This window comes from Primulina huaijiensis, chromosome 5, assembly GCF_012295235.1.
Source record: "Primulina huaijiensis isolate GDHJ02 chromosome 5, ASM1229523v2, whole genome shotgun sequence".
NCBI classification, from domain to species: domain Eukaryota; kingdom Viridiplantae; phylum Streptophyta; class Magnoliopsida; order Lamiales; family Gesneriaceae; genus Primulina; species Primulina huaijiensis.
Window position 1 is genome coordinate 2,289,503 of NC_133310.1, and position 26,986 is coordinate 2,316,488.

Consider the following 26,986-nt stretch of genomic DNA (forward strand, 5'->3'; position numbering starts at 1 on the left):
TTTGATCATCAAGATCCAATAATGATATATAAGTTAGACACAAGAATATTACAATTTGAAAAGTTTATGTACTCTTTATGATATTAAAACAATTATTTTCGTCTTGTTGGCCACTTTTCCCAAGCCTAACTGATTTCGAGGTCCGTTGTCAGTTGAGCTCGTCAACTAGACTGATCATTCAATTGGGCTCGTCAGCTAGATTGAACCAAAGTGATGAGGTCCGCTGAAATCAGCATTGTTGATTTCAGCCTTTGTAAAACTAGTAACTTCATCGTCATGTATCAACATCTTAAACTCCGATAATACTTTTACTTGTGAAAATGATTTGTAGATTATCGTTTTTGCTTCTTTAACTCATAATGAATCGTTTCTTTTGGATAACCGAGCTGATTAGGCCGACCAAAATATCGTAACTGCTCAATCATAACTTATCCTTGTTGATCAGCCAAACAAATCAACCTTGCTGCCATCAATTTTCCTAGATAACAATCGATTTAGTCCAACTGACATGAAATACAACTTGTCCCAAATTGATATTTTTGTTCACAAGTTTCGGTGGCTGGTCAATTGCATTATCAAAATTTGAGATATCATCAAAACACTGAAGCTCGTCCGATTTTCAATTTAGCTAAATTCAAGTTTCAGTTTTCATCTTAAGTTAATAACTTCACACTTTGAGTAAATATGTTAGAAACACAATAAAAAATTTTGTTATCATCAAAATAAAGATTATTTTTGTTTCTAAAACCCAATATATTTTTTTGTCCAATCTTTATAACACAAGAGTTTAAAATGGAATTAATTTTGTACATGATGTTTTTAAATTTTCACATGGAGATCTAATGTAATTTGCTTGTGCATGTATGTATACTTTATTCCACATGTATGTATAGTTGTTAAATGTGATAAATCCCACCTAATTTTTGGATGATATTCTCAACATAGGGTCCTTCTACCCCCATTTAAGAGGGGACTGTACCAAGAGCATAGGGCCTTCCATGGACAATGACATATCTGAATAGGTGTAGAGAAATAATTTAATTTTTTAAACTAAAGTCTTCTTTATAAAATCTTTAAAATTTTGAATAGTCTAAAGTAAAGTTTCGTATTATAATTTAATTCTGGAATTTTTTATTTGTAACGTCGTTTTCACCATTTAATTTTGTCATAATGTACCAAGACCTACTGTCACTTTATTTGTTTATGTTACAAGGCACCATNATAAACTAAATGAAGTGTAAGTAGCTATATGTTATTTTATTTTGATTAATGTAATTCATAAAATATTTCACTCCGACCAAATTTTTAACAACATTTTCTTTTAGATTTTGTTTAGATCGAATGATTTGGATTTGCGAAAATATTTGAGATGAAGATTTGAAATTAGTTTATGTTGAGACAAATTTGAAATTTATGATATTGACTTATTAATTGTGATTTAAAATCTATTGTCAAGTGAATCTGTTCAAAAAAAAAAAAAAATTGAAATCAATAACTTCAAATATATCAATCAAATTGCAATTTAAAGGGCGATACATTGACATTTTATATCCTATAATAATTGAATATTTTAAAAATAAATATGTTGTGTTGAACTTGAATCAAACTTATCAAAATTATCGAAATCAGGATGAACTTTAGTATATAAACTAAAGGCTCGACTTTGATTGAACAGTGGATACCATGTCAAGTCCGATGACCGGAGGTGTTGATACGGACGTTGTTTCCAAACAAAATAATTTGAAAACATCAAGACTCGTAGTGCATAATCTATTTCATAAAACAAAATATACTCTAATTAATTGATAAATAGAAATTCACATTGTCTGAAACAGCTTAATGCAAAAGCTTAAAGCGTGAAAACATAACAATAAAAGAATTAGAATAGTAGCAGCATCTAAAGTCCACCATCATCACCAGCCACAAAACTTGTTTGCTCATAATGTTCGAGTTGTAAAATGTGAGTTCTTAGGTAAATGAGGATCGATCAAACATTATAACACTTGTAAGATCAAACGCTTTTGTTTTATCAAATATTATAGTTTATGGTAATTATACAGCTACGTACTTGTTTAATTGAAACAAAAATATAATGGTAATTAATTAATATATATACTAAAAGCATGTCTGTCAAAATTTATAATATGTTAGATATTTTCAAGCAGATTTTATAGTGTTTAAAAAAAAATTACTATTATGATATGATTAGATATTTTTTAAAAATATATCGAAAATAATTTTGTTGATCCTCCTACTTATTTTATTTAGATTTTGGTTCAATAAATATTGAAATTTGGTTTATTGCCGTAAATTTGATTTTTTATTCATATTTTTTCGGAATGCTGACGTGTAATCATTAACGTTAAAAATATTTACATAATATCGAAAATTGTCTATGTAGGCGGCGAAAGATGTTGATATGTATTAGTGTCATGTCAATAATTTAATCAAAATAACAAAAAATAAAATTAAATTTTGACAAGTTAATATGTTAAAACCTAGCTAAAATAGATATGATAAGTTATAAATAGACAAAAAATATTATTTTTTCAACCTTGCCAGTTACATTATAGGAGGGGCCAACAAGTAATTCGAAAGATATACGAATTTAAAATTTGACAGAACACACATTAACGGGGCCAAAAGCTGTGGACCATTTAATGCGTGTAATATCATTTTCACTTTTTATTCTATTCTCCACAATCACTGCTCTTTTCTCCTTTCTGAATCGTCCTTCTAAATATAGGCTAAACTGTTAGATCAAAAGGGTTAAAAGAAATACAATCAACTAGCCGACTCACAAATAAAAATAGAAAAATGAAGAAAACAGATCAGACACTCTAGATATTTTTTTATTCGAATTCAACTCTTTGTTAATAAAAACTATACTCTACAATAATATATAGTTTATCTGATATTAATGTTTTAAGTTTGAGATGATTGATGATGGTTAGGTAAATTGAGTGAACTAAGTGAGAGATTTTACCGGGCCGGGGGAATTCTTCTCGGGAACATAGAAGAGTAGTCTGGTAGTTCTCGGGCCGAATAATTTGCATACTTACAAAACAATGAATGTTAGTGGGGGCGTCGGAACATAAGGTCTTTCGACGTGACCCTTCAAGTGTTTCTCGCAAAGGAAATGTAATCAAGTAAACATGTGTATTTATAGGAGAAAAATGTAATGATGATCTTGTTTTCTGTGCTCGGTTGCTACTTATAACAAGATAACTGCTCATGTCCTGTCTTCTGATACTGCCACATTTGACAGCCCAAACTGCCTCTAGTCCAGTCACATCATTTCCACGTGAGCAGATAGACATACCAATGATTCCGAAACATGGTATCCCATACCTGTGGACTCGGAAATGACACTTGTACTGAGGTGCTCGAGAAAATGACAAATGTACTGAGGTGCTCAATCAATGATCATTGTGTGAGGATACAAACATGATCATTGGTCCTATAAGTCTTCTTACATTGCTCGGGCTGAGCCAGGAGCCTGGGCTCACTCGAGCGTGTATTAGACCAGATGAGTTGTCTCTGCGAACTCATGGATGGCTTTCTCATAAAAGCGTTTCCTTCATCCATGATGCTCCAATCCCAGGCATCCTCTTGCTCTCGGTTATGTTCTTCTGCCCATGTCCCAAGATGGCTCGAGTTCTTTCCCTTCTGGGGGTATCACCGATGAAGTATATAATTCAAGACTCAATTATAATAAATTTTTCATTAGCTCAAAAAAATAATCTGCTATCATATTTAGATGACCAAATAATGGAAGAACAAATTCGGAAAAGTATTTCTAAAATTCAAAAGTTCACAACTGAAACATTAAATGTAAACTATATANAAAAAAAAAAAAAAAAAAAAAAAAAAAAAAAAAAAACACAAGCTAATGTTTGATATGTCATTAACATATGTAGTGCCAAATCAACATATGTGTACCTGGATCAAAATGATTGAAAGTTAGAAAAATATTTAATCAAAATCGCACAAACACAAAAATATATGACCAAAATTTTCCCAAAATTATCTTTAAATGTTGGTCCCCTGCGTCAAGTTTTTATTTGAAACATAGATATAAGCGTCGGGTTCGGGTAATGTTAAATGTGCATGAGACCTGCAAATGTATATTTAATTTTTGTGAAATGATATCTGTAATATTTTGTGAAATTTATATGAATTATTTGTTTGCATAGAATTATTGCCTTTAATATTTGGTTGAAAGTGTTATAGACTTTATTTGGATGTTTTTTTAATAAAGTTATATGTTATGAATATATAAGTTCAAAATAAAAAAATTTCAATATTATTATCGGACAGGTTAAATGAGTTTGACAGATATTAGAACTGTTAACTTTTGAGCATGAATCGGAGCAAATTATTGAGTTAGGTTTGGACGAGGCGAGGCATGTTTTGAGTCATTCAAAATGGTAACTGACCGGGTCTTGGGTCCTATTTAAACCCGAATTTTGTCATCCCGAATCCATAACATTACAATTTTTTTTATTAAATTAACTTGGAACTTTAATTTGGGAGTTTTTTCATGAAAGTAAATTAAATAAGCTAAGTTTAATTGTTTCCTGCAGTTATTCTTGAAATGACATTTTGGCTTTAGATTTCTTATCTTTTATGTACGAAAATAAAATAAAATAGAGGCCCTTTATGCAATAAAAATCGATATATACAGTCAGCACCCAATAAGCTTTCTCCAAGAACGTACCCTTCTCTAGCAACATCAGAAGCCAATGTCGACCCCTCAGGAGCAAGAAAGTTTTCTATCTAATAAAAAATTTAGCTTTTATTGATATATATATATTGTTTTTCATATAAATCCATTCCTACAGTACCCCCCTCCTCTCAGTCTCATCAAATACTTCTAAATCATCATGTTATGTGTTTTGGAATCCAAGATTATACTACCTAACAAATGTTTTTAGAGGCCTATAGCTATCACGTCTGATATTAGGGTTTGATTGAATTAACTTTTTCAAGAATATGTATGTATGTATGTATGTATGTATGTATGTATGTGTATGTATGCATGTGTGTGGGTGTGTATGTGTGTGTTGGGGATGGGGGGTCGAGGCAATAATGGGAGAATGGACTAGTGTGCAGGCTGTGGTAGAGAACCAACATGAAGTTGTCGGTTGTTTTGCGGAGTAAAGTTCGTGTGTGTCATCACAATCTTACACACCCGTAGCCAACTTTATCTATCACCTATCAGATCTACGAGCACCACTCTTTAATCCTGAGTGCGCATTCACGGGAAACACCCAAACAAACACACACACACACACACACACACCCACACCGAACAGTGTCCCCTCCCCGTCTGCTTTTCTTGGATGGTGGGAGTTTTTTGTGGCTAAAAATCCTTTGGATGGCTGTTGGGAAACACGCAATCTACTCCAATACTTATCAACTATTCTCTCTCGTGCTGTCTGTATTCGGTTTTCTTTATTTGATTAACTCTCCATTTTCTTGAATTAATCAGTATTCAAAACGATGCGTTTTGGCAGTTTTCTGGGTTTCTACGACAGTTTCTGAACCTCATTTGCTGGTGATGACGGTTGTTTGATTACTTATTATTGAAAGGTAATCTTTTTTAAGATTGGGTTTAGTTTAATCGATTGTGTTAGAAAGGGTCCCACTTAAGTGTTGTACATGTCCGAATTTAGATTAATTTTCAAGATTCTTGGATTTAATAATTGCTTCTTTGGATTATCTTGAAATAAAGCCCATTTGGGGTGTCAATTCGCCTTTATCCCCTGTGCTTCTTCTCTTGCTTACGTATTGGGAATAGGGCAGAGAGTTGGTAAATTGGAGTGGTGGGGTTAGCACTAACAAAAAGTCCAAATCAAAAGAAGAGAAAGGGAAAAAAAAAACTTGATTATCATCCAAGAATCAGAGAGATTAATCAGGTTGTTTAACAGAAAAAGCCCAAGTTTTGATTACGTTAATGTTGATTTAGAGGGGATTAGCAAGAAAGTTTTGTACAAGACAAGATTTTTCAAGAAAAAGTGTCATTCGTTAATGGAACGCCGTGGTCAAGCAAGGGATATGCTAGGGATTCAAAACTCTATAAACTATATTCCTCCGCAGACCTCCCAAGAATCTCCGATGAAGCTGCCTCTTGCCCCGTTGGTTGCCACCTCAGCCGACAGGAGAGGAAATGCAACGGTCTCCACCCGCCGCGGGAGTTCCATTTTTAGCCCTACTCAAATCTTGGATCACCAGAACCAACCTCCGCCGCACCTCCGCCGCCAGGTGAGCCCTCCTCCGCAACCTCTGGGGCAGAATGAGCCCAACCCAGATCCAGATCCAGATCCAGATCCGGCTCCCACAGCCGCCGCGACGGCTGGTGGATCATCAAATTTGAAGGCTCCGGCAACTCAACCACAAGGGTGCCCCCCGCCTCCACCACCACCAGCTGCAGCGACTGCGATAATGGAGGCCGCAGCTGCTAATTGTAGTAGTACTCCCTCAATTATGTATAGAGAATGCCTCAAGAATCATGCCGCAGCCATCGGTGGACACATAGTGGATGGATGCGGAGAATTCATGGCCAGCGGAGAAGAGGGCACCCCGGAAGCGATGAGATGCGCCGCCTGTGATTGCCACCGCAGTTTCCACCGGAAAGAAGTTAAAGGCGAGCCGCCGCAACAACCCTATATCTACTATCCTTACAACCCCAATTCGGGAAACAGCAACATCCACCGGCCCAACCCATTACTCCACAACCTAAACACCCCACGCGGCCACCAGCAGAATCATAACAAAAACTCCACGCAACCCACTATGGTCAATTTCGGGGGAAACGCTGGAGGCGCGGCAGCTGAGTCATCCAGCGAGGATCTCAACATGTTCCACTCCGGCAGCGGCGCGCATGCATCGATGAAGCCGTCGATCTCAGGGTCCAAGAAGAGGTCCCGCACGAAATTCAGCCAAGAACAGAAGGATCGAATGCATGAATTCGCTGAAAAGCTAGAATGGAGAATCCAGAAACAAGACGATCAAGAACTTCAACAATTTTGCAGCGAAGTTGGGGTCAAGAGGCAAGTTTTCAAAGTGTGGATGCACAACAACAAACAAGCCATGAAAAAGAAACAAATCTAAGGAATTTTCAGGACAAATCCGAGGAATACTCGATTAGGTGAGTCACATGATGAGATTTTTCCCTTGTTTATCATCATTTAATGTAGAAAATAATTGATTAATTAGTTTCTGGATGAGTTAGTTAAGAACCATACCTTAAATTTGACCCTAATATTCAGGCAATAATTAGTTCTTAATCACAAATTAATTCTGTTATTAAATAAAAAATCACAAATTAATTCTTGCGAAGCCAGAAGATGACTAATTACATACAAACTTAATTATATCGGTGTCAAACTGATTATCCAATAAGTGTAAATAAACTCCAATTAATCGGGTTTTTATTAATTGTTTGATATTATATATTTGCTAATATATATGATAATGAAAAGTTCCCATACATGAACAGCCACACTTTATGCAAATTTCACACTACCAGATCGAACGTTATCACCCTATGTCATGTCAATCACAATTTTCTGCATAATCCACATTATTGAGTACGATATACAGTCATTTATCTATTAAATGTGAAAAAACATATCTGAATTATATATTGATGAGTCATAAATTATATATATGTATACAAGTAAGTGAATGTGTTGAACGTGTTTTACCACTGCTATATGGGAGTCTGTCTTATTTTGTTATTAAGATGTTAGATTGAATAAATAAGTTTTTTTTATATATATATATTAATGAAGATAACAAATTTTGAATTACATATATGATAAAGTTGAGTTACAAAATAATGTGAGTTAAATCTTCTTTTTAAATTTCCCTATTTTCATCGATCTTATAAATAGAGAAAATAAATATATTGTAAGAAAATTTCTTTGAAGGTTATGGTGCGATATGAGTTAACGTGGATGTGATTTCAAGAGGGAAAATTGGTTTTCAGGTTAGCTTGGACCTGATGAGTTAAACTTGGGTCTTTGTTTTACTAACTTGGTTTTTTATTTTAAAAAAAAATTGAATATCAATATAAGGTTATATATTATTGTTGTTATGACATCGGACAAGAAACTAAAAATACGAAAAATCATCAATCTTCGNTGTGTGAGACGGTCTCACGGGTCGTATTTTGTGAGACGAATATCTTTTTTGGATCATCTACGAAAAATTATTACTTTTTTATTGTGAATATCGTTGGGTTGATCCGTCTTACAGATAAAGATTCATGAGATCGTCTCACAAGAGACTTATTATATATATATAAGAAAACTCAGAAAATAAATAATATAGGGCTTTATGCCATAATTATCTTTGACCTACTCAACTTCATATATATATAGTAATAGAATATCCAATTTGATGGAAAATAAATTTCTTTTCCAATTAATTTTTTTTTAAGTTTAGGAAATGGAATGTTAAAATTGTATATCGAACTCGAGACATCCCAAACATATTACATGTATGTTATATGAACTACAAGTCATCACTTCTTTTCCGATTAGAATTTCAGTTTTTGAAAGATAACTTTAATATTGACATGGATATATAGCTTAAATATTAATCCACTAAATCGTGATTAACACATATTAATCTTACATCGCGATCTCGTAGATAGATGCAATTATGGAAATATTTGATTACATTGATAAATTATTACACTTTTAGAGTTGTTTCTTTTAAGTTCTATATGAGTTATTGAGAATTAACAAAATATGGTGGATCTCACATACGTATCTCTAGTATTGTTGGAATTGGTAGGATCAAGAGCTTACCATCTTGGTTTTTTGTTACCAAATCACACCGTACTGATCGAGAGGTATGCATCGAGGTGACGATGTCTTCACAAACCAACACAAGTTTTTCCAACATGTTTACGTGCTCACTCACACATGTTCTCTGGAAAAAGATTTCAGGAAGTCACTCATCTCAAATTACTGAAGTTAAGCAAATTTATGTTTAGAGTTTTATAGTTATAAACTTTTAAAAAGAAAATGTATCTTGTTGGGATTAGTAGTACCTATCATTCTTTTAAATTTTCTCTAATTTTTTTTGTTCATACTTCCTTCGTCTAGAAGCCACATCAAGAGCCACACTTTGACCGTGCTACCTATTATCAAAGGCGATCACTCCCCGCTCTGCACATATGCCTACCTTCCTTCACGTTGTTCATCCCCCACAAAATTTAGCAGGACAAACGCTACGATTTGATTGCTCTCTCCTGACAATACAATCATTATACCCAACCCTTGGTATAGATCACTATCATAATTTGGACAATAGTATGGTGGCTTGTATACCGTTGGGATGTATCCTTCATATGACACTATGTAAGAGATAATTCTAAAAATAATTGTAAATGTGAGATTAACCATATGTACGGAAGCACTACTGATCTGTTCTATACTTCTATCTGATCACCATTACCGAAGATCATTTGTGCTTTTTATTCACTCATTTAAGCTGTGAGCTTTAATGAAGAGTGAATAAAATTTGTCCATAATTTGTGAAAAAGTTGAGATTATTATGAGTTTCAGCTAAGTAGAAATAAACTTAATTACATGGTTTTTCAAAGTTTTCCGAAGTCTTCAAACAAATACTTTCATGTAAAAAAAGAATGAGAGACGTAAAATGATTTCGTTTGAACTTACATAAAAAAAATTCAATCTATTATATACTACTGTATTTTTATTATTGTTTAATTAATATTGTCATCGGCTAAGTTATTCACTAAGACCATCATATTATTTCCGCACTTTATAAAATTCTTTTTAAAGTTATTTGCGAGGCCCAACCGATCGAGATTCTGCTTTTAGTTGCTAACACCGTTGAAATAAAACCATTGGTTCGAAAAGGCAAAAAAGTTTGAACATGTGATATTCACCACCTATAATTTTGAACTTCCATTCTTTTCTTTCTTTAGTGTTGATATGACATCGGATATATATCAACAATGTTCAGCGTCGTATCACTAATATCCAACGACATATCAATACTCTAATAAAAAATAATTAAAAGTGAATAAAAGACAGGTTATTATCAAATATCTGATTTTTAATAATTAAAATAAAATTTTGGCCAACTTGGGCAGATTTTTCTATTTTATCCATTTTGTTTATTTTAATGCATTGGGCTAAAAAAATCACATGGAAAAGTTGTAGCCGTTAGGCTTAGTTGGGAAGTTGGAAGAGCAAAGACTGAGAGTTTTTAAATGTTTTTTCTTTCCAAATCCCANTATTTTAGAAAATTAATATAATGTAAACAAAGAAAATACGTATTTTAGGGAACTTAGGTAAATATTTAAAATCACTCACACTTAATTTATATATTTATAACCAAGTAGTTATCTACAATCACTCGCACTTAATTAATAGTGTAGATAGATAAACACTAAGTTTTTATATCATATAATTTCGATTTTTGACATAGGAACCTTATCAAACTCATAATCACACATTATTGCAATAAAATTCACTGCCCAAAATTGACTCATAATTCGACCGATCCCTTCCTCATATGTTCTCCAAGATCTCCTGCAGCTTGTGAAACCCTCTCCTTTGCTGCTTCATATTGTTCCTTCGCCTGTTCGGAATTTGAATCTATGGCCGCCGCATATGCTTCGTGGGCCTTCGACTTCGCATCCTCGTACGCATCGAACGCCTTGTCTCTACCATGGGAGATCGCATGGCTCGTTGTTTCTTTGGCCTCACCAGCCTTTTCTGTCACCATCTGTATGGTGTCACCCACCTCATCCGACGCAGCGTCGTACACATCAGATGTTTTATCTTTTACAGCTTCTTTTGCCCCTGCTGCCGTGCTAGAGGCTCGATCCGAAGTCGAGGCACGTGCATTGGATGCTTTATCCTTGGTCCATTCCTTGGCATCATAGGCCATGTCTGATGCAGTGTTCATCGCTCGAGCCGCTTTATCCGAAGCGTATCCATAAGTGTCGTGAGCTCTGTCCTTCACCCTCTCTCTAGCACTCTCTCCCATGTCCAAAGCAAGATCATAAGCTTCATGCGCCTTATCTTTCAATACGTCCGAAGCACAGTCCATTGTCCGGCCAGCCTTATCAGATGCGTGCGAAAAGGTGTCGAATGTTTTATTTTTCGCTTCGCCAGCCATTTCTGAAGCCCTGTCCATGGATTCGCCAGCCCGGTCAGAAATAGATTCGTAGGCATCACTCGCCTTATCCTTGCCGGTTCGTTTCGCTTTCGAAGCGATGTCAGAGGCTTTATTCATGGCTTCGCTAGTCTTTTCAGAAGCGTAATTCTTGGTATCAGTTAGTTTCTCAGACCTTTCATCGGCTATATCGTTGGCCTTCGACGAAGCATGCCTCGATGTTTCTGCAAAGAAATGAAAATTGTCATAAATGTATGAAAATTAAAGTTGGATAAATTTTATGCTATAATTTTACCATATGCAGCAGAGTTCATAGTATCCGTGGATTTCGATGCGGCACCCTTCGCCTTCTCCATGAACTTTTGGGATGCTTCTTTTGCACTCTCTGAATTTAATCCAAGTCCCCTAATCAAAGAAGAATTTATAGTTTCATTGTTTTTTCGTCCTCTCCCTTATTTGCATCAGATGATAACAAAAATTTGACCACATCAACATGCATCAATCAGAGGATATAAACGTATAATACATAACTTAATCAATTAATCAAAAATAAAATAATTCACCTCAATTATATCAAATAAATTGTAAGAAAGAAAACATCAAAGAAAGTAATTACTCGGATAACCTGCTCAAAGTCCAATCAGCCCAGTAACCAGTTTTGTCTTTGGCCTCCTGCATGGCCCCAGAAGTCGCCTCCTCCACCTCTCTCCCCCGCATCTTCATGTTCTCGGCGGCCGTATTGGCTCTCTCTGCCACCACCTCACCCCAGCACCAGCCCACCGACGCCACCAGCGCCAGGCACAGTACCAACAACGCCCTTCTCTTCAACTCCATGTCTAACAATAATGTCAAAACTTCTATCAAATCAGTCAATATACTCTCAAAATGGATTCGAGAAACTGGTAGTTGAAAAAGTTGGCATGGTGGAATCTGTTTAAATATATTAATGGTGTGGCGGTGACACATGACGCAACTGCTCGGGGACGAGGATTGGTGGCAGTTCGCCACGTACGGGGTGTGTGTGTGCGTGGATCATTTTATTAATGTGGAGCGGGTAATGCTCAGGCCCAAGTGTCCTTCGGAATGTTAAGGATCGGATTAACGTTATTAATCGAGGATTAAGAAAAATATATTTCTTATTGATGTCTGATGACACATTAATGTATTTGTTTATTTCATTATACATTAAACTAAATCTGATAAAAAAAATGTTACGATATTGGGTTAGATAGATTTTATTAATGTAAATGACATGGTGTGAAATATTTGGAAAAATTGCAGTTTTGGTATTTTATTTATATATTTTTGTAATTTTGGTAATCTATCGAATCAAATTTCAATTTTAATTTTAGTTTTTTTTCCTGACGTGACAACGATGTGGCGTTAACGCATACAATATTACATTAGCACTTTCGATGGAAAAGAAATAAAATTTAAAAAAAATTAAAATATACAAAACTAAGACTGAAATTTGATAATATAGAAAACCAAAATCATAAAAAGTAAAAATATGTAACTAAAAACGCAAATTTCCCGAATTTCTAATATGTAGTGAATTATATTTATTTTCCGGTGAGTTTGAAAGAAATGAAATCTATAGGTTCAATTTTTCGCAAAATCTTATTGAATTGGGATGCATTATGGATGCTTGCACTTATTTGTCTGAAATTTTGATGATTTAACACGAGTTTATGAAATCAACGAGAGCTTATTTTTGTTAACAACTTTTCATGAATTTGATCGAGATTTAGTTAATAGATTATTGAATTAATATGTCGTGAATTATTTTTCCTAAATTGGATTTAATTTCTGAAAATATGAACATTTCTTTCTTTACTTATAGACATTGGATTCAAAATAAATTTAGTCATATAAAGTTGAAGATTGAAGAAATTTTTTAATTTCAGGTCGCTAGTGATTTAATTTTTGTGTCTTCGTATACAAATTTTATTTATTTAAGTGGCAAAAAATTTAATCTTAAAATATGGTACGGTCAACGGGAATAATTGACTCTGACCGAAATTTATAAGGATCAATTTTAATGTAATATTTAATTTAAACTATGGTATGTTCAGCGTAACATTGAGAGGAATTATTTGACACTATGCACCGCACGTCAAAGTGGCCTATTTTTATGGTATATGTAAATTTGATTATCTATATTGTCAAAATTGAATCTACAATGTTGTCAAAATGTAGTTTGGATGATGACAAAAACTTGTGTGAGACGGTCTCACGGATCGTATTTTGTGAGACTGATCTCTTATTTGGGTCATCCATGAAAAAGTATTACTTTTTATGCTAAGAGTATAAGTTTTTGTTGTGAATATGGGTAGGGTTGACCCGTTTCACAGATTAAGATCCGTGAGACGGTCTCACATGAGACCCACTCTTGGATGATAGGGGTATGTCGAGCTCTAGTCAGCCAAGTTTACAAACTACTGTGTTAACTTTTTGTGTTTATCCAGAACATACCAAAATTAGTGGTTTCGAGTTCTCAAGTTTTTTTTAAAAAAAATTGGGTCTTAATTGTGTATTTTTCAATTTTTGACAATTTTAATTATTTTAATCTAGAGTGTCGATTTGGTGTACTTGAGTTTTATTATGTTTACTGAAAATAAATCTAATAGTCCATGATCTCTTGTCTTAATGGTAAGGTTGTGTTTGGTTGCCTTGATTATGTGGATTTATTTTTTTTAACCCACCTAATATCATGTTTGGTACGTTTTTTATTTAACCAAGTCAATCCCTGTAACGACCCATTACAGGCCCAGTGGACCGCCCATACGGCCACTGCCCCAATCGACCCAAGGCTCTCCCGATCTTGGGCTCTGCTCTATGGGCCTTGGCCCATCTATGGAACTCTTCCCTCACGGGCTTTCCATAGGCGTCGTATGGGTTACTCATAGAACTCTCCAGCCCATGCACTGGAGTCTGTGCCTTCCCAGGATCGAACCTAAGTACTCATCACCAAATACTATATTTTCCACAGAGTAGAAGATCCAAATCCGATTTATTTATTATTTATCATTAATATTTTTTAATTATTATCATTAATTGTTATATTTATATTTTTATGTATTATAATTTAATTTATTTATTAGTATGTTACTATTAATTTCTTAATATTTAAATTTTATCAACAAATAATAATAAAAATTTATATTTATTGTTGTTATAAAATGATTCTTATAATTGTATTATTAATAGTAATTTTCCTACTATTTTTAATATTTATTATTATTATTATTATTATTATTATTAACAAACGGTAAATTTTTTATTATTTATATTTGAAAAATAAAAATGACAGAATCTATAGATAAATATGTAAAATAATAAATAAGAAAAATAAATAATATGAAAGTTTCCCATTTGAAAATAAATAGAAAAGTTTGAAGGATGTGAATAAATAAATCCAACCCAAATGATGGGAATTACTATTCCCATAAATATGAAAGTAGGCATTCCCATTGGAACATGTATTCTCATTCTAAGGAAGAACCAAACATGAGAATGAGATTAAGAATGCATATTCCATTCCCACTTCTTTTTCATGTACCAAACATGACTTTATAAATGTTCACAAACTAAAAGCTAAAAAAAAGAGTCATGCAATTATCAAAATTGTGACTCAATCTGATTAACGGATTAAGATATGATGAGATGAAACATATTCATTTAAGTACATAAAAAACGTGCAATTCAATATTTTACGAATAAATTTTACGCGGAAATAAGTTGGAGTTAAAATGAAGTGCAAATAACACTAATTACTCATAGGAAAATTATACACCACACAGCTCAATTAGATAAGCTCCCACTTGAAAATGTAGCATATTTAGATAGATATTCACTTTCTTGAGTAATTTTCCGTTCTTGGCACTTTCATTACCCTGCAAGAAATGAATTAAGAGAGCTTATCAATTCACTAGATTGTGTAGGAGCTAGAGATATAAAACATGCATTTGGGAGTTTATATACCTTTTATAAGAATGATTTCAATTCTACAAAATATATATGTTTGGGGACAAAAGATTAGTAAATTTAAAGACCAAGGGATAGAGGGTTGATGGAATAATGCTGCCATAATTTTAAGGGGAAAAAGAACAGATTCCATGTCAAGACAAGGATAATAAAGGGATAAAGGGCAAAAGGGGTTTGAAAAAGAGAGAGATAAATATTAATATCTTCCTAGGTATCTGAGAGCAAGTGACCGATGTAGTCTAACATGATATTATTTGAAGAAGGATCTAACTAACAGATGACCTTAAAAATGTAATCTCTAATGGGATTAAACTTCATAAATTGGATGGACTAGGTAGAGTGCATTAGATTTTATATAAATATTTAACAAAATGTATGTTTGAAACGTAGACGATGATAAGAATGAAAAGGTTTGGTTCAAGTGAATTACCTTAGGCTCTCATATCAGAACCTGGTTAGAGGTTAGTACTGTTTCATCGATATTTCGGTAAGGGGATATTACCGGATTCAATGTGCTTGAGGTCTTCAACAAGAATCTCGTAGTGTCTTTTGATTTCATCGACAGATTTTCCAACAACGCGAGCTATATTCTGCCAACGATCGGGGGTGTCCTTATCATAGGCAGCCAACGCCTTCTCGAATTGCTTGTTTTGCGACTTGGTCCACGAAGATGAGTTTGATGCCATTAATTCTTTATAATTTTTATTCAAGAAAAAAGGAATTTGATGGAAGATAACTGAAAGAGTGATTCAATAATAAATGTTTTTCAAGATTTTGGAGTTAAAGAAGGTGGAAAATTATATCAAAGACTCAAAGAAGATAAGTAGCATTCAATGGATAGATGCATGCATATCATGGTAGATATATTACCTTCAGTTGCTCCTTATAAATAGGAGATAAAGAAGATGGGTTGGGCGAGCTAGGGAATGTATCTTCTCACAAGGACAGGAAAAGGAGTGACTCTTCCCATGTTAAATACCACATGTTTTTTATACACACACACACAAATATATGTGTGTGTGTGTGTGTGTGTGTGAAAACGATGCGTTTAGAACCGAATGATTGGTGAAATAGTATAAATGAATGGTCTTTTTCAATGTCAAATTCTATTAAATGCTGAAAAATATATTGTGAAGGACATTCAACGTTTGATTGACGCTTTACATATATGCTGATATTGATATATAAAGTGTGAATGATATACATTGTACAATGATACAACTTTTTGATGTCATCGTTTTTTAAAAGATCGATAATTTATATAAAATTCATGTAAAATATGGTTATTAATTATGTACATATATAATATATCACAGCAAAATCTCCCTTCTATTGTTGAAAATTTGCTAAAAATATCGAGGTAAATTTGTGGAATCTCCTTATATGTATTTATCCTCTCTATAGAAACATATTTTCATTCTAAAAAAGATAGTAAAAAATTGCTTCAAAATTATTGAATTCATAGTTGATGAAATAAGTTTAGGTTTTTGGAAGTGAAAGTTTGGATTTAAAATCATTCCAGCAATCAAGAATTTGAAATGCCTTGTTTTGTTAAAAATAATGCCTTAAAATTAAAGATGACGGATTTGAAATACATATATTTGAGGCATATAATTTGAGTGGCTTGTATTAAGCATTTGAAATTCAAATCTGTCCATTCCTTTCATCCAAACGTAGAATTAAAATATTTCAAAATTTGAAGAATTCTTCAAATTTATAATACTTTGGAAAACATGTATACTGATTCATGTCGGATATCTTGGATAATATTTAGATTCAACGTTTAAGTGAAACTATTTGAAATAAACTTGAGATTCAACTTTTCAAGGGTTTTTTTTTAAAAAAATCATTTTATGGTCTTTTTCTTTAAAAATTAATCAAAATAACGTGAATTTTAAAGTTTATCAAAATACGTGAAATTGAACAACTAAAATTTTTAAAAAATTGTAAGTAAGCCCTACTTATGTTATATATACATATCTATAACAATATATATTCTGTTGAAATTTAATATTTTAATATTGAATATTTGAATATTGAATGTTGAATATTTGAATGTTAAAAATTAGGTAAAATTAGGTGTTGAATATTGAAATTTGTGTGTGATGATGAAGGTAATGATGTAATTTATTTTTGGATTATTTGTAAAGATTTTCTATAAATAGATCTCTCATTTGTGAAGAAAATCACAATTGAGTTGAGAGAAAAATATTATAAAGTGTGTAGTGTGATAATTTTGAGAGTTTGAGATTTTTACTTTTTACCGTAAATTTTTACTTTTTCACAACACGTTATCAGCACAAAGCTCTAAAAGTCCTCCATATTTTTCCAAGCTCCAAAACAGAAGAAAAAGGTAACAAAAGTAATAATATTTATTTTATTGTTTATTTATTTATTGTTTATATATTTAATATATAATATAATGTTATTATAAATAATAAAAATAAATTTTTCAAAAAACTTGTTATAAATCCTGGGAGGATGTTAAGACGACATCCCACACTCCCGGTAAGGGATACGACAAGTATAAAAGTCTATAAGGTTTTTAAACAAAATATCTTATGACACCTCATTATAATATTGTGATATGATATACATAATTATTTAAAATATTACTAATATTATATACACCATATTATTACCATAAAATTATACAAATACATACATTTATTTTCTTGTACACCAACAGTCATAAACGGTAACAATTATTCAATCACTCCCACTTTCTCTTCTTCTCTAAAATTATTCTTCATCAAATTTTTGAAGAAAAAAGAAGATGACTTTCACAAAGTTATTTTTAATTATTTTGGTTATAATACTCACGAATCTTGTACTTATCGGAGAATATCCTCCTCGTGCGTCTTCTTTATTTTTACGAATGCTTGTATTTGTTGTTTATCCTTTACTTTGTATTGCAATATTCATTAACTAATAAAATGCATCGTAATTTTTTTAGTACCACCATTTCAAACTTGGCAAAGCTCGAATTCATTGCTCTTGATATTACGGGAAAAAATTATATGCCATGGACTCTCGATGTAGAAATGCATCTTGAGTCATTAGGTCTAAATGAGACCATAAAAGAAAATGACATATGCGCATCACAAGAAAAGGCAAGAGCCATGATATTTTTGCGTCGACATCTCGAAGAGGGATTAAAATGTGAATATCTGATTGAAAAAGATCACATGACTTTGTGGAAGGGATAAAAAGAAAGATTTGAACATATAAGGGAAGTTATACTTCCGACCGTCCGTGATGAATGGAATATGTTGAGATTCCAAGATTTTAAGAAAGTAAGTGATTACAATTCGACGATGTATCGAATAATCTCGCATTTAAAATTTTGTGAACATGAGGTTACAGAATCAGAAATGCTTGAAAAAACATTTTTCACGTTTCACGCATCAAATATAACTCTACAGCAACAATATAGAGTGCGTGGATTTGCGAGATATTTTGAACTAATCGCCTGTCTACTTGTGGCGGAAAAGAATAATGAGCTTTTAATGAGAAATCATCAGGCACGACCCACTGGTTCAACGGCATTTCCTGAAGTAAATGTCGTAAGCAAAAATGAATTTAAACCTGAAAACCAAAATCAAAGTTATAGACAAGATTTTGGTCGAGGACAAAATCGAGGTCGTGGTCGTGGTCGTGGGCGCGGTCGTGGTTTTGAAAATAATCGAGATAGTTATTTCTATAACTCATCTCAAAAGAGCGTCCCAAACCATCCATCGAAAATGCATCAAGAGAATATGAGTGTTAATGAGAATCACTAAAAAAAAAAAAGATTTGAAAGTTCTTGTTTCAGATGTGGTACTCCAGGACATTGGTCCCGTAATTGTCGAGCCCCTGAGCACCTTTGTAAACTTGATAAAGAATCAATAAAGGGGAAAGAAAAGGAGACCAACGTTACTGAACACAGTGAACCTTTAAGTGGTTCAACCCATTTTGATGCTGGAGATTTTCTGATTGATTTCTCAGATAATGATCAATTTGCTGGAGGAATAAATATATAAAATATTTTATTTTTTCATGTACTCGTATGATAATGTTTTATAGTGTGTTATATTGTATTGTATTTTATTGTCAGTAATTTTATTTCATTGTATATTTTTTTGAAGTTCAAATATGGAAAATACTATGAACCAAGCTGAAGTTTGCATACCTGATAGTGGTACAACGCACACTATCCTCCGAGATAAAAGATATTTTTTGGAACTAAAACCAACAAAAACAATGGTAAATACAATATCAGGTCCTGTAGACTTGATTAAAGGATGTGGTAAAGCACAATTTTTGTTACCTAATGATACAAAATTTTTGATCAATGATGCTTTGTATTCACCACAATCGAAAAGAAATTTGTTGAGTTTTAATGATATATATTCTCATGGGTATGATACTCAAACAATGAATGAAATGAATGAGAAATATATGTGTCTTACCACATATAAATCAGGAAAGAAATATGTGATTGAAAAACTATCGATGCTCCCTACTGGATTGCATTATACACATATAAGTCCCATTGAATCAAACATGGTAGTTGATAATTCTTCAATATTAACCAATTGGCATGATCGATTAGGACATCCTGATTCAACAATGATGCGAAGAATTATAGAAAATACACATGGTCATCCGCTGAAAGACCAGAAGATCTTTCAGAATAATAAGTTTCAATGTAANCCGATTATACAATCAAGAAAATTAGACTTGATAATGCTGGTGAATTTACTCCCCAGACTTTCAATGATTATTGTATGTCTATGGGAATCATTGTTGAGCATCATGTTGCTCATGTACATACACAGAATGGATTGGCTGAATCATTGATTAAACGTCTGCAAATGATTGTTAGACCAATGATTATGAAAACAAAGCTTCATATTTCTATATGAGGACATGCAATTTTACATGTTGTTTCATTAATTCGCATCAGACCAAGTGCATATCATAAATACTCCCCATTGCAGCTTGCATTTGGTAAAGAACCAGACATTTCTCATCTGAGAATTTTTGGATGTATGGTGTATGTGTCTATTGCACCACCTCAACGAAAGAAAATGGGACCTCAAAGAAAGATTGATATTTATATCGATTATGATAGTCCATCAATCATTCGATATCTTGAACCTCAGGCAGGCGACGTGTTCACAGCACGTTTTGCTGATTGTCATTTTAATAAGAAAATCTTCCCAATGTTAGGGGGAGACAAGAAACATACCGAAATAGAAATTACATGGTATGTATCATCATTGTTACATTTGTATTCAAGAATACAACAATTTGAAAAAGATGTACAGCAAATTGTGCACTTGCTAAGAATAGCAAATCAAATACCAGATGCATTTACAGATGCAAAATTGATAACTAAATCATATATACATGCTGTAAATGCTCCTGCTCGAATTGAAATTCCAAAGAAACAAATTGAACAAAGTCATGATGTCGTAAAACGCCTGAAGCGTGGAAGGCCAGTCGGTTCCAAGGATAAAAATCCTCGAAAAAGAAAATTCATAGAGAAACACAATGATCACAAAATAAAGAATGATGTTCCTGAAGAAACACATGATGATCACAAAATAGAGAATGTTGTTCCTGAAGAAACACATGATGATGAAAATGTTCTGTCAGAACCACAAACTGACGAGAATCATGAAATCTCTATCAATTATATTAATACTGGAAAAATATGGAACCAAAAAGATATAGAAGAAATTGATGATATATTTTCTTATAATGTGGCAATCGACATCATAAATGATAATGAAGATCATGAACCAAAATCTTTTGGTGAATGTAAAAATCGACAGGATTGGATAAAATGGAAAGATGCCATCTAGGTTGAATTGGATTCGCTAAATAAACGTAATGTTTTTGGACCTATAGTCCTTACACCTGAAGGTGTAAAACCTGTTGGATACAAATGGGTTTTTATTCGAAAGAGAAATGAGAAAAATGAAATAGTAAGATATAAAGCTCGACTTGTTGCACAAGGTTTTTCTCAAAGGCCTGAAATTGATTATGAAGAAACGTATTCTCCCGTGATGGATGCAATTACGTTTCGGTATTGGATTAGCCTGGCAGTATCTGAAAATTTAGAAATGCGTCTTATGGATGTTGTTACAGCTCACTTATATGGATCACTTGATGGTAATATATATATGAAAATCCCTGAAAGATTTAAGATGCCTGAAGCACAAAGTTCAAAACCTGGAGAATGTTATTCTGTTAAATTACAAAGATCATTATATGGGTTAAAGCAATCGGGCCGAATGTGGTATAATCGGCTAAGTGATCACTTGATGAAAAATGGATATGTAAATAATTCAATATGTCCTTGTGTTTTCATTAAGAAAACAACATCCGGATGCGTAATTATTGCTGTATATGTTGATGATTTAAACATCATTGGAACGAATAAGGAAATTCAAGAAGTGTTTCATACTTGAAGGCAGAATTTGAAATGAAGGATCTTGGAAAAACCAAGTATTGTCTGGGTTTACAAATTGAACAAAAAGAATGTAGAATATTTGTTCATCAGAAAAATTATACAGAAAAGATCCTTAAACATTTTAATATGGATAAATCAAATCTTTTAAGTACTCCAATGGTTGTTAGATCATTAAACATAGAAAATGATCTATTCCGTCCATGTGAAGATGATGAAGATATTCTTGGTCCAGAAGTACCATATTTAAGTACTATCGGTGCCCTTATGTATCTTAAAAATTGTACAAGACCTGATATATCTTTTGCCGTAAATTTATTGGCAAGTTTTAGCACATATCCAACAAAGAGACACTGGAACGGAATTAAACATATATTCCGTTATCTACGAGGAACGACAGACTTGGGACTTTTGTATTCAAAAGATGCTAATCCAAGTATAATTGGTTATGCCGATGCTGGATACTTATCTGATCCACACAAGACACGTTCCCAAATTGGATATGTATTTACTCGTGGAGGCACTGCAATTTCTTGGCGTTCACAGAAACAAACGCTCGTAACAACTTCATCAAATCATGCCGAGATTATTGCACTACATGAAGCAAGCCGTGAATGTGTGTGGTTAAAATCAATGACCCAACATATCCAAATCTCATGCGGATTATCATTCGACGAGAAGCCTGTGATACTATATGAAGATAATGCTGCATGTGTTGCTCAAATGAAAGAAGGATACATAAAAAGCGACAGAACTAAACATATTCCTCCTAAGTTCTTCGCATTCACCAAGGAGCTTGAGAAGAATAAATGTATTGATGTTCGTCACATTCAATCAAGTGAAAACTCATCAGATCTCTTCACAAAGGCACTTCCTACGACAATATTCAGAAAGCACATATATAATATTGGGATGCGCAATCTACGAAATTTGTGAAGAATCGTTCGTGTCAACATGAGGGGGAGTTTACGTGACTGCACTCTTTTTCCCTTACTATGGTTTTTATCTCAATGAGTTTTTCCTAGTAAGGTTTTTAACGAGGCAGTATAAAAACACGTAATGAAGACAATCATTATGATCATCATCACAAGGGAGAGTGTAGAAATTTAATATTTTAATATTGAATATTTGAATATTGAATGTTGAATATTTGAATGTTGAAAATTAGGTGTTTAATATTGAAATTTGTGTGTGATGATGAAGGTAATGATGTAATTTATTTTTGGATTATTTGTAAAGATTTTCTATAAATAGATCTCTCATTTGTGAAGAAAATCACAATTGAGTTGAGAGAAAAATATTATAAAGTGTGTAGTGTGATAATTTTGAGAGTTTGAGATTTTTACTTTTTACCGTAAATTTTTACTTTTTCACAACATATTCTTCAAAAAATAGTATTATAATGCATATTAATAATATAATAATGTATTATTTATTTTTTATAATTTATATACATAAAAATATGATATAACAAAAAATTTATATATCGGGTCCGGTTTGATGAATCAAATGATTCTTTGCTGGTCGACTCGAGTTGAACATAACTTCGGTGTGTTCTGTATATATGAACAAAAGTTAGAGGGGATCAGAGATCTTTCTGACGTTATCACTCCGATACTTAAGTCAGTACTGAGAAAAAACTTAGACGTGTTATATAAGTCGTGCTGAGTGATAAAATGACTGAATGTGGCCTGTTAAGACATAGCTATTCGTGGTCTATTATGAAATGTCTTGTGCAATTATACTGATAACGAAACTAATTAGTTAGAACACAAAGCTGAATAATCAAATAACTTTTTTGGACCACAAATTTGTCTTACTTTAAGTTTTGTTTCACTAAATTATAAATATTTAAAGTTTTGTTTCATGCGATAATTTTTTATTTTTGCCGTTTTTATTCTTATTTCGTCGAAATGCTAACTTGACAATTAAAAATATTGATATAATAACGTAATTCCAGATATTATTAACTTGTCTAGAATCACGTCAATTGGATCAAACCGAACGAAAATTAAAAGTCAGTACATTAAAACAAAAGTTTAACGATTTACCGTACTAAAATTCGAAGTGCGACAATGTAATGGATATAAAATGCTATTTTCTCAAATAATTTCTTGATCAAATGAGCGAGTACCTATCAAGACTTATAAATATATTTTTTTGAAAACCAGACTTATTAAATATTTATGAACTCAATTCAATAAAATTATACTCTAACGCATCAATTAATAAATCCAACCACCCAAAAATATCAGAAATCCTCTAATAAATAAATTAAATTCGTTGAAACACACAAATTCCTCGAGAATCATTTGTGCTCCTTGCGTATTTAGATCAGAGCCGTAGCTGTGGTTCACAGAGCATGAAGCGATATGTTAAAAAAAATCTTATTGTGATAAATAAGCGGAAAGCTCAGTTTGAAAATTAAAAATAACCAAACAATAAATATAAGGAAAATATATTTTACGAGTTATATATTTATCTCTTTGCGATTTTTTTCTTCGTGCGCCACAATATCAACATGGCTCTAACGTAATGCAGTGCCATATGAACAATTATATTAGAAAAAGTTTGAAATTGACAAAAATTGTAAGATATGTGGCTAAAATTGAAATTTATCGATATAAACTATCAAAATAACAAAATGAAAAATATAATGAATCAATATTGTAAAAATATATGATTTGTTTTAAATAATATTGTATTATTCAAAAAAATAAAAATAAAGATATGTAAAATAGGTAAGTATCGCATTTTTTTGTGTTTTATTTTTTGAAATGGGTCCAACTACATAAATTCAAGAAAAGAGGCCAAATAATCGACAAGTAAAGTATAAAAGTTTAACACATGATATGACACAAGATAAAATAATAAATATATTGGACAAACATTATCAATTTATGCATACAAAATTTTTAAAAATTTAATTAATGAGCCGTGTAGCTTTATTGTTTGAGCTCTACATAATTTGATTAAATCCAAAATGAACACAATCATCATATTTAATCATGTTTTCAATAGGTCAATGTCCAATACATATACTATTTATGTGATTTTTTTTTGGGCCTCTGTGAGGGCCGGGCCCTGAGGCGATGTCTCTCTTGCCTCCCAAGAGGTACTGCCCTGATTTAGATCACTATTTCACAAAGACACGTTCGAGAATCATCTTGAAAAAAAATCAATTCGAAGCGCACGGGCTGTACTATGCGAATAACAATATCTTCCATCCAATGGTTCATATCAGTTCACTCCTTTTCGAAACAATTTTTTCCATCTCCTCATGTCTTGTTGTACCATATATGTCGCATCTTTTCAAATGTCTGCTCATGTTTCGGACTTCGGTGTCACTCGAGAGGCGTTACGTCTCGTCTCGAAGGGAAGAGATAAGGTGGGGGGTTGCATGGGTAGATATCGTGATCATAGATCACTACTGAAAAGGACTTGCAGAATTGTGAAACACGAACGGCCTATATGTGTGAACATATTATACTCGATCGAGGCGAATTCGTGGTCCCTTTTGGATGATAAATCGACATCTTGTAATAGCTGGAAGATGTTATCGTTTCAAATCTTCTCCTGCAAAGTGCACAATCTCGTTAATTAATGTAATGCCTTGCCGACACAGGCGTACCTATATATGACGTCGTACATTAATATGAACCACTGGCTTGATTTCCTTACGAATATAATATCTAACGACAAAGAGTTTGCTCTCAATCCATTCATGGTGTGCTATCATTACCTGATCTTGAGCAATATCTATGCCCGCAGGTTCATGTATTTGGTAGATTTCAAGAATCTAGAACAGAAGATAGCGGCAGGTATTGCTCGAATCAATGCAATTCTCACGCTAGCTAGCTAGCAACATTAGCTTTACAACTTAGTTCTATAGTCTATGTCTAATCGATGTGTGTATGAGAACCGAATACGCGACCATGATCTTGTTTGATGCTGTAGCAGTCGCACTACATGGAGCTAGAGATTTGATAGTACACGAGAATTCATGCAACCCTTGCTATCAAGAGATAGATTATGAACAATATGGATGGCCTAAGGACATAAACAAAAAATGTTAAGAGGATTAAATCTCTCTAATACTCGAGTCAGAAGGCAAGAAATATCATAATTTACTAGCATCACATTTGCATTATAATGTATCATATGATTATCAAGGATGATCCAAACTAGCTGGATGCAACAATCCGAGATGTGACGGAGACACGGAAGTATCGGAGCCTGAAATATATCAAAATGGTTGTACATGAAAATATAAGATTTGAAGAATAATTTTTTACCATGTACAGAAAAGAGAGATTAAGAGTTTAATATTGTCCTACGGAATGTATTGATTGATAACACTACCTAGCCAGACTAGAATGGGTCCTATTTGGNCCCGTGAGACCGTCTCACACAAGTTTTTGTCATATATATATATATATATTCATACAAATTCAATCAATATATAAATAGATTGATACCAAATTAAAAAATAGCAAGGGGTTGCACCCATCTCACGTGCAAACTTGAGCCTTTCGATCAGTTTCAAAATAGGAAAAAAATCAAATCACTAATCTAATTAAATTGTCATGTTTTATATTTGCGTCCTCTAATTAAATTGTAAAGTTGGGTGTTAGTCATGTAAAATTAACTTTTCACTTATTTTTAGTCCTATATTGACAGAAGACTGAACACGGTAATAATTTTCTAATGTCGAGTCAGTATTTTTCCATTTTTATGTCTAACTTTTCAAGTTGGAAAACCAAAATAAAAAAATATGACAACGTACATGACAAATTTTGCGATATTTCCATTTCAAATTGTCGAGCTCTCAATCCTAACATAATTGAACCATTTCTAATCCCTTTCCAGACAAGTTAATCGCCGAACTGATCATCGAGGATACGGGCCTGACCAAAATATTTGTACAATTAGTATCAAGCTGAGAACTCGGAATTCTCTGATAAAATAATGAGTATAAGCACTCGGAATTTCTTTAGAATTTTAGTAAAAATGTTCATGACCATTAGTATGTCACTCACAACCGAATATATGGAAAAATTGCAAAATTCGTCCTTTAAATTAATATTTTATGATTTTTTATCAGGTAAGTCGTCAAAGTTCGGTGTTTTGTGGCGTCATGTCAAAGTATTTGATGTCACCTCAAGAATATATGGTGTCACGTAAGCACTTTTATGAAAAATTACTAAAAATGACAAAAAATAACAAATTATTGCACTAAGATCAAACTTTGATGAGTAACATGATCAACATGCAAAATAACCCACTTTAGGAGAGCATTTTACTAATTTTCCCTTGAATGCAATATACATGTATCATTAGGTTGTACTTGGATTAAATGATTTTGACTTG

The 26,986-nt window shown here is 32.8% G+C and overlaps 3 protein-coding genes across 4 annotated transcripts; 1 reads left to right on the plus strand and 2 right to left on the minus strand.

The window, feature by feature from the left end:
- The first annotated feature begins 5,102 nt into the window (after window positions 1-5,102).
- On the plus strand, window positions 5,103-7,224 carry LOC140976282 (zinc-finger homeodomain protein 6-like). Its single transcript, XM_073440311.1, has 3 exons — window positions 5,103-5,439; window positions 5,520-5,595; window positions 5,972-7,224. The coding sequence occupies exon 3, from the start codon at window positions 6,034-6,036 to the stop codon at window positions 7,114-7,116; it is 1,083 nt and encodes a 360-aa protein (XP_073296412.1). The 5' UTR covers window positions 5,103-5,439; window positions 5,520-5,595; window positions 5,972-6,033; the 3' UTR covers window positions 7,117-7,224.
- A 3,204-nt stretch (window positions 7,225-10,428) lies between these two features.
- LOC140977523 (uncharacterized) lies at window positions 10,429-12,130 on the minus strand. Of its 2 annotated transcripts, none has more exons than XM_073442268.1 (3): window positions 11,795-12,130; window positions 11,465-11,574; window positions 10,429-11,393 (listed from the first exon to the last, which is right to left on the minus strand). In XM_073442268.1, exons 1-3 carry the CDS (start codon window positions 12,001-12,003, stop codon window positions 10,537-10,539), a joined length of 1,176 nt encoding a protein of 391 aa, XP_073298369.1. In that variant the 5' UTR covers window positions 12,004-12,130; the 3' UTR covers window positions 10,429-10,536. The 2 variants fall into 2 exon arrangements, with proteins under 2 accessions (XP_073298369.1, XP_073298368.1); XM_073442267.1 differs by having other exon boundaries at window positions 10,433-11,393; window positions 11,786-12,121.
- Window positions 12,131-14,588: 2,458 nt separating this feature from the next.
- Window positions 14,589-16,020, minus strand: LOC140977529 (protein RADIALIS-like 5). The gene is made up of 2 exons (XM_073442273.1): window positions 15,659-16,020; window positions 14,589-15,065 (listed from the first exon to the last, which is right to left on the minus strand). The coding sequence occupies exons 1-2, from the start codon at window positions 15,840-15,842 to the stop codon at window positions 15,061-15,063; spliced, it is 189 nt and encodes a 62-aa protein (XP_073298374.1). The 5' UTR covers window positions 15,843-16,020; the 3' UTR covers window positions 14,589-15,060.
- Window positions 16,021-26,986: the final 10,966 nt, after the last annotated feature.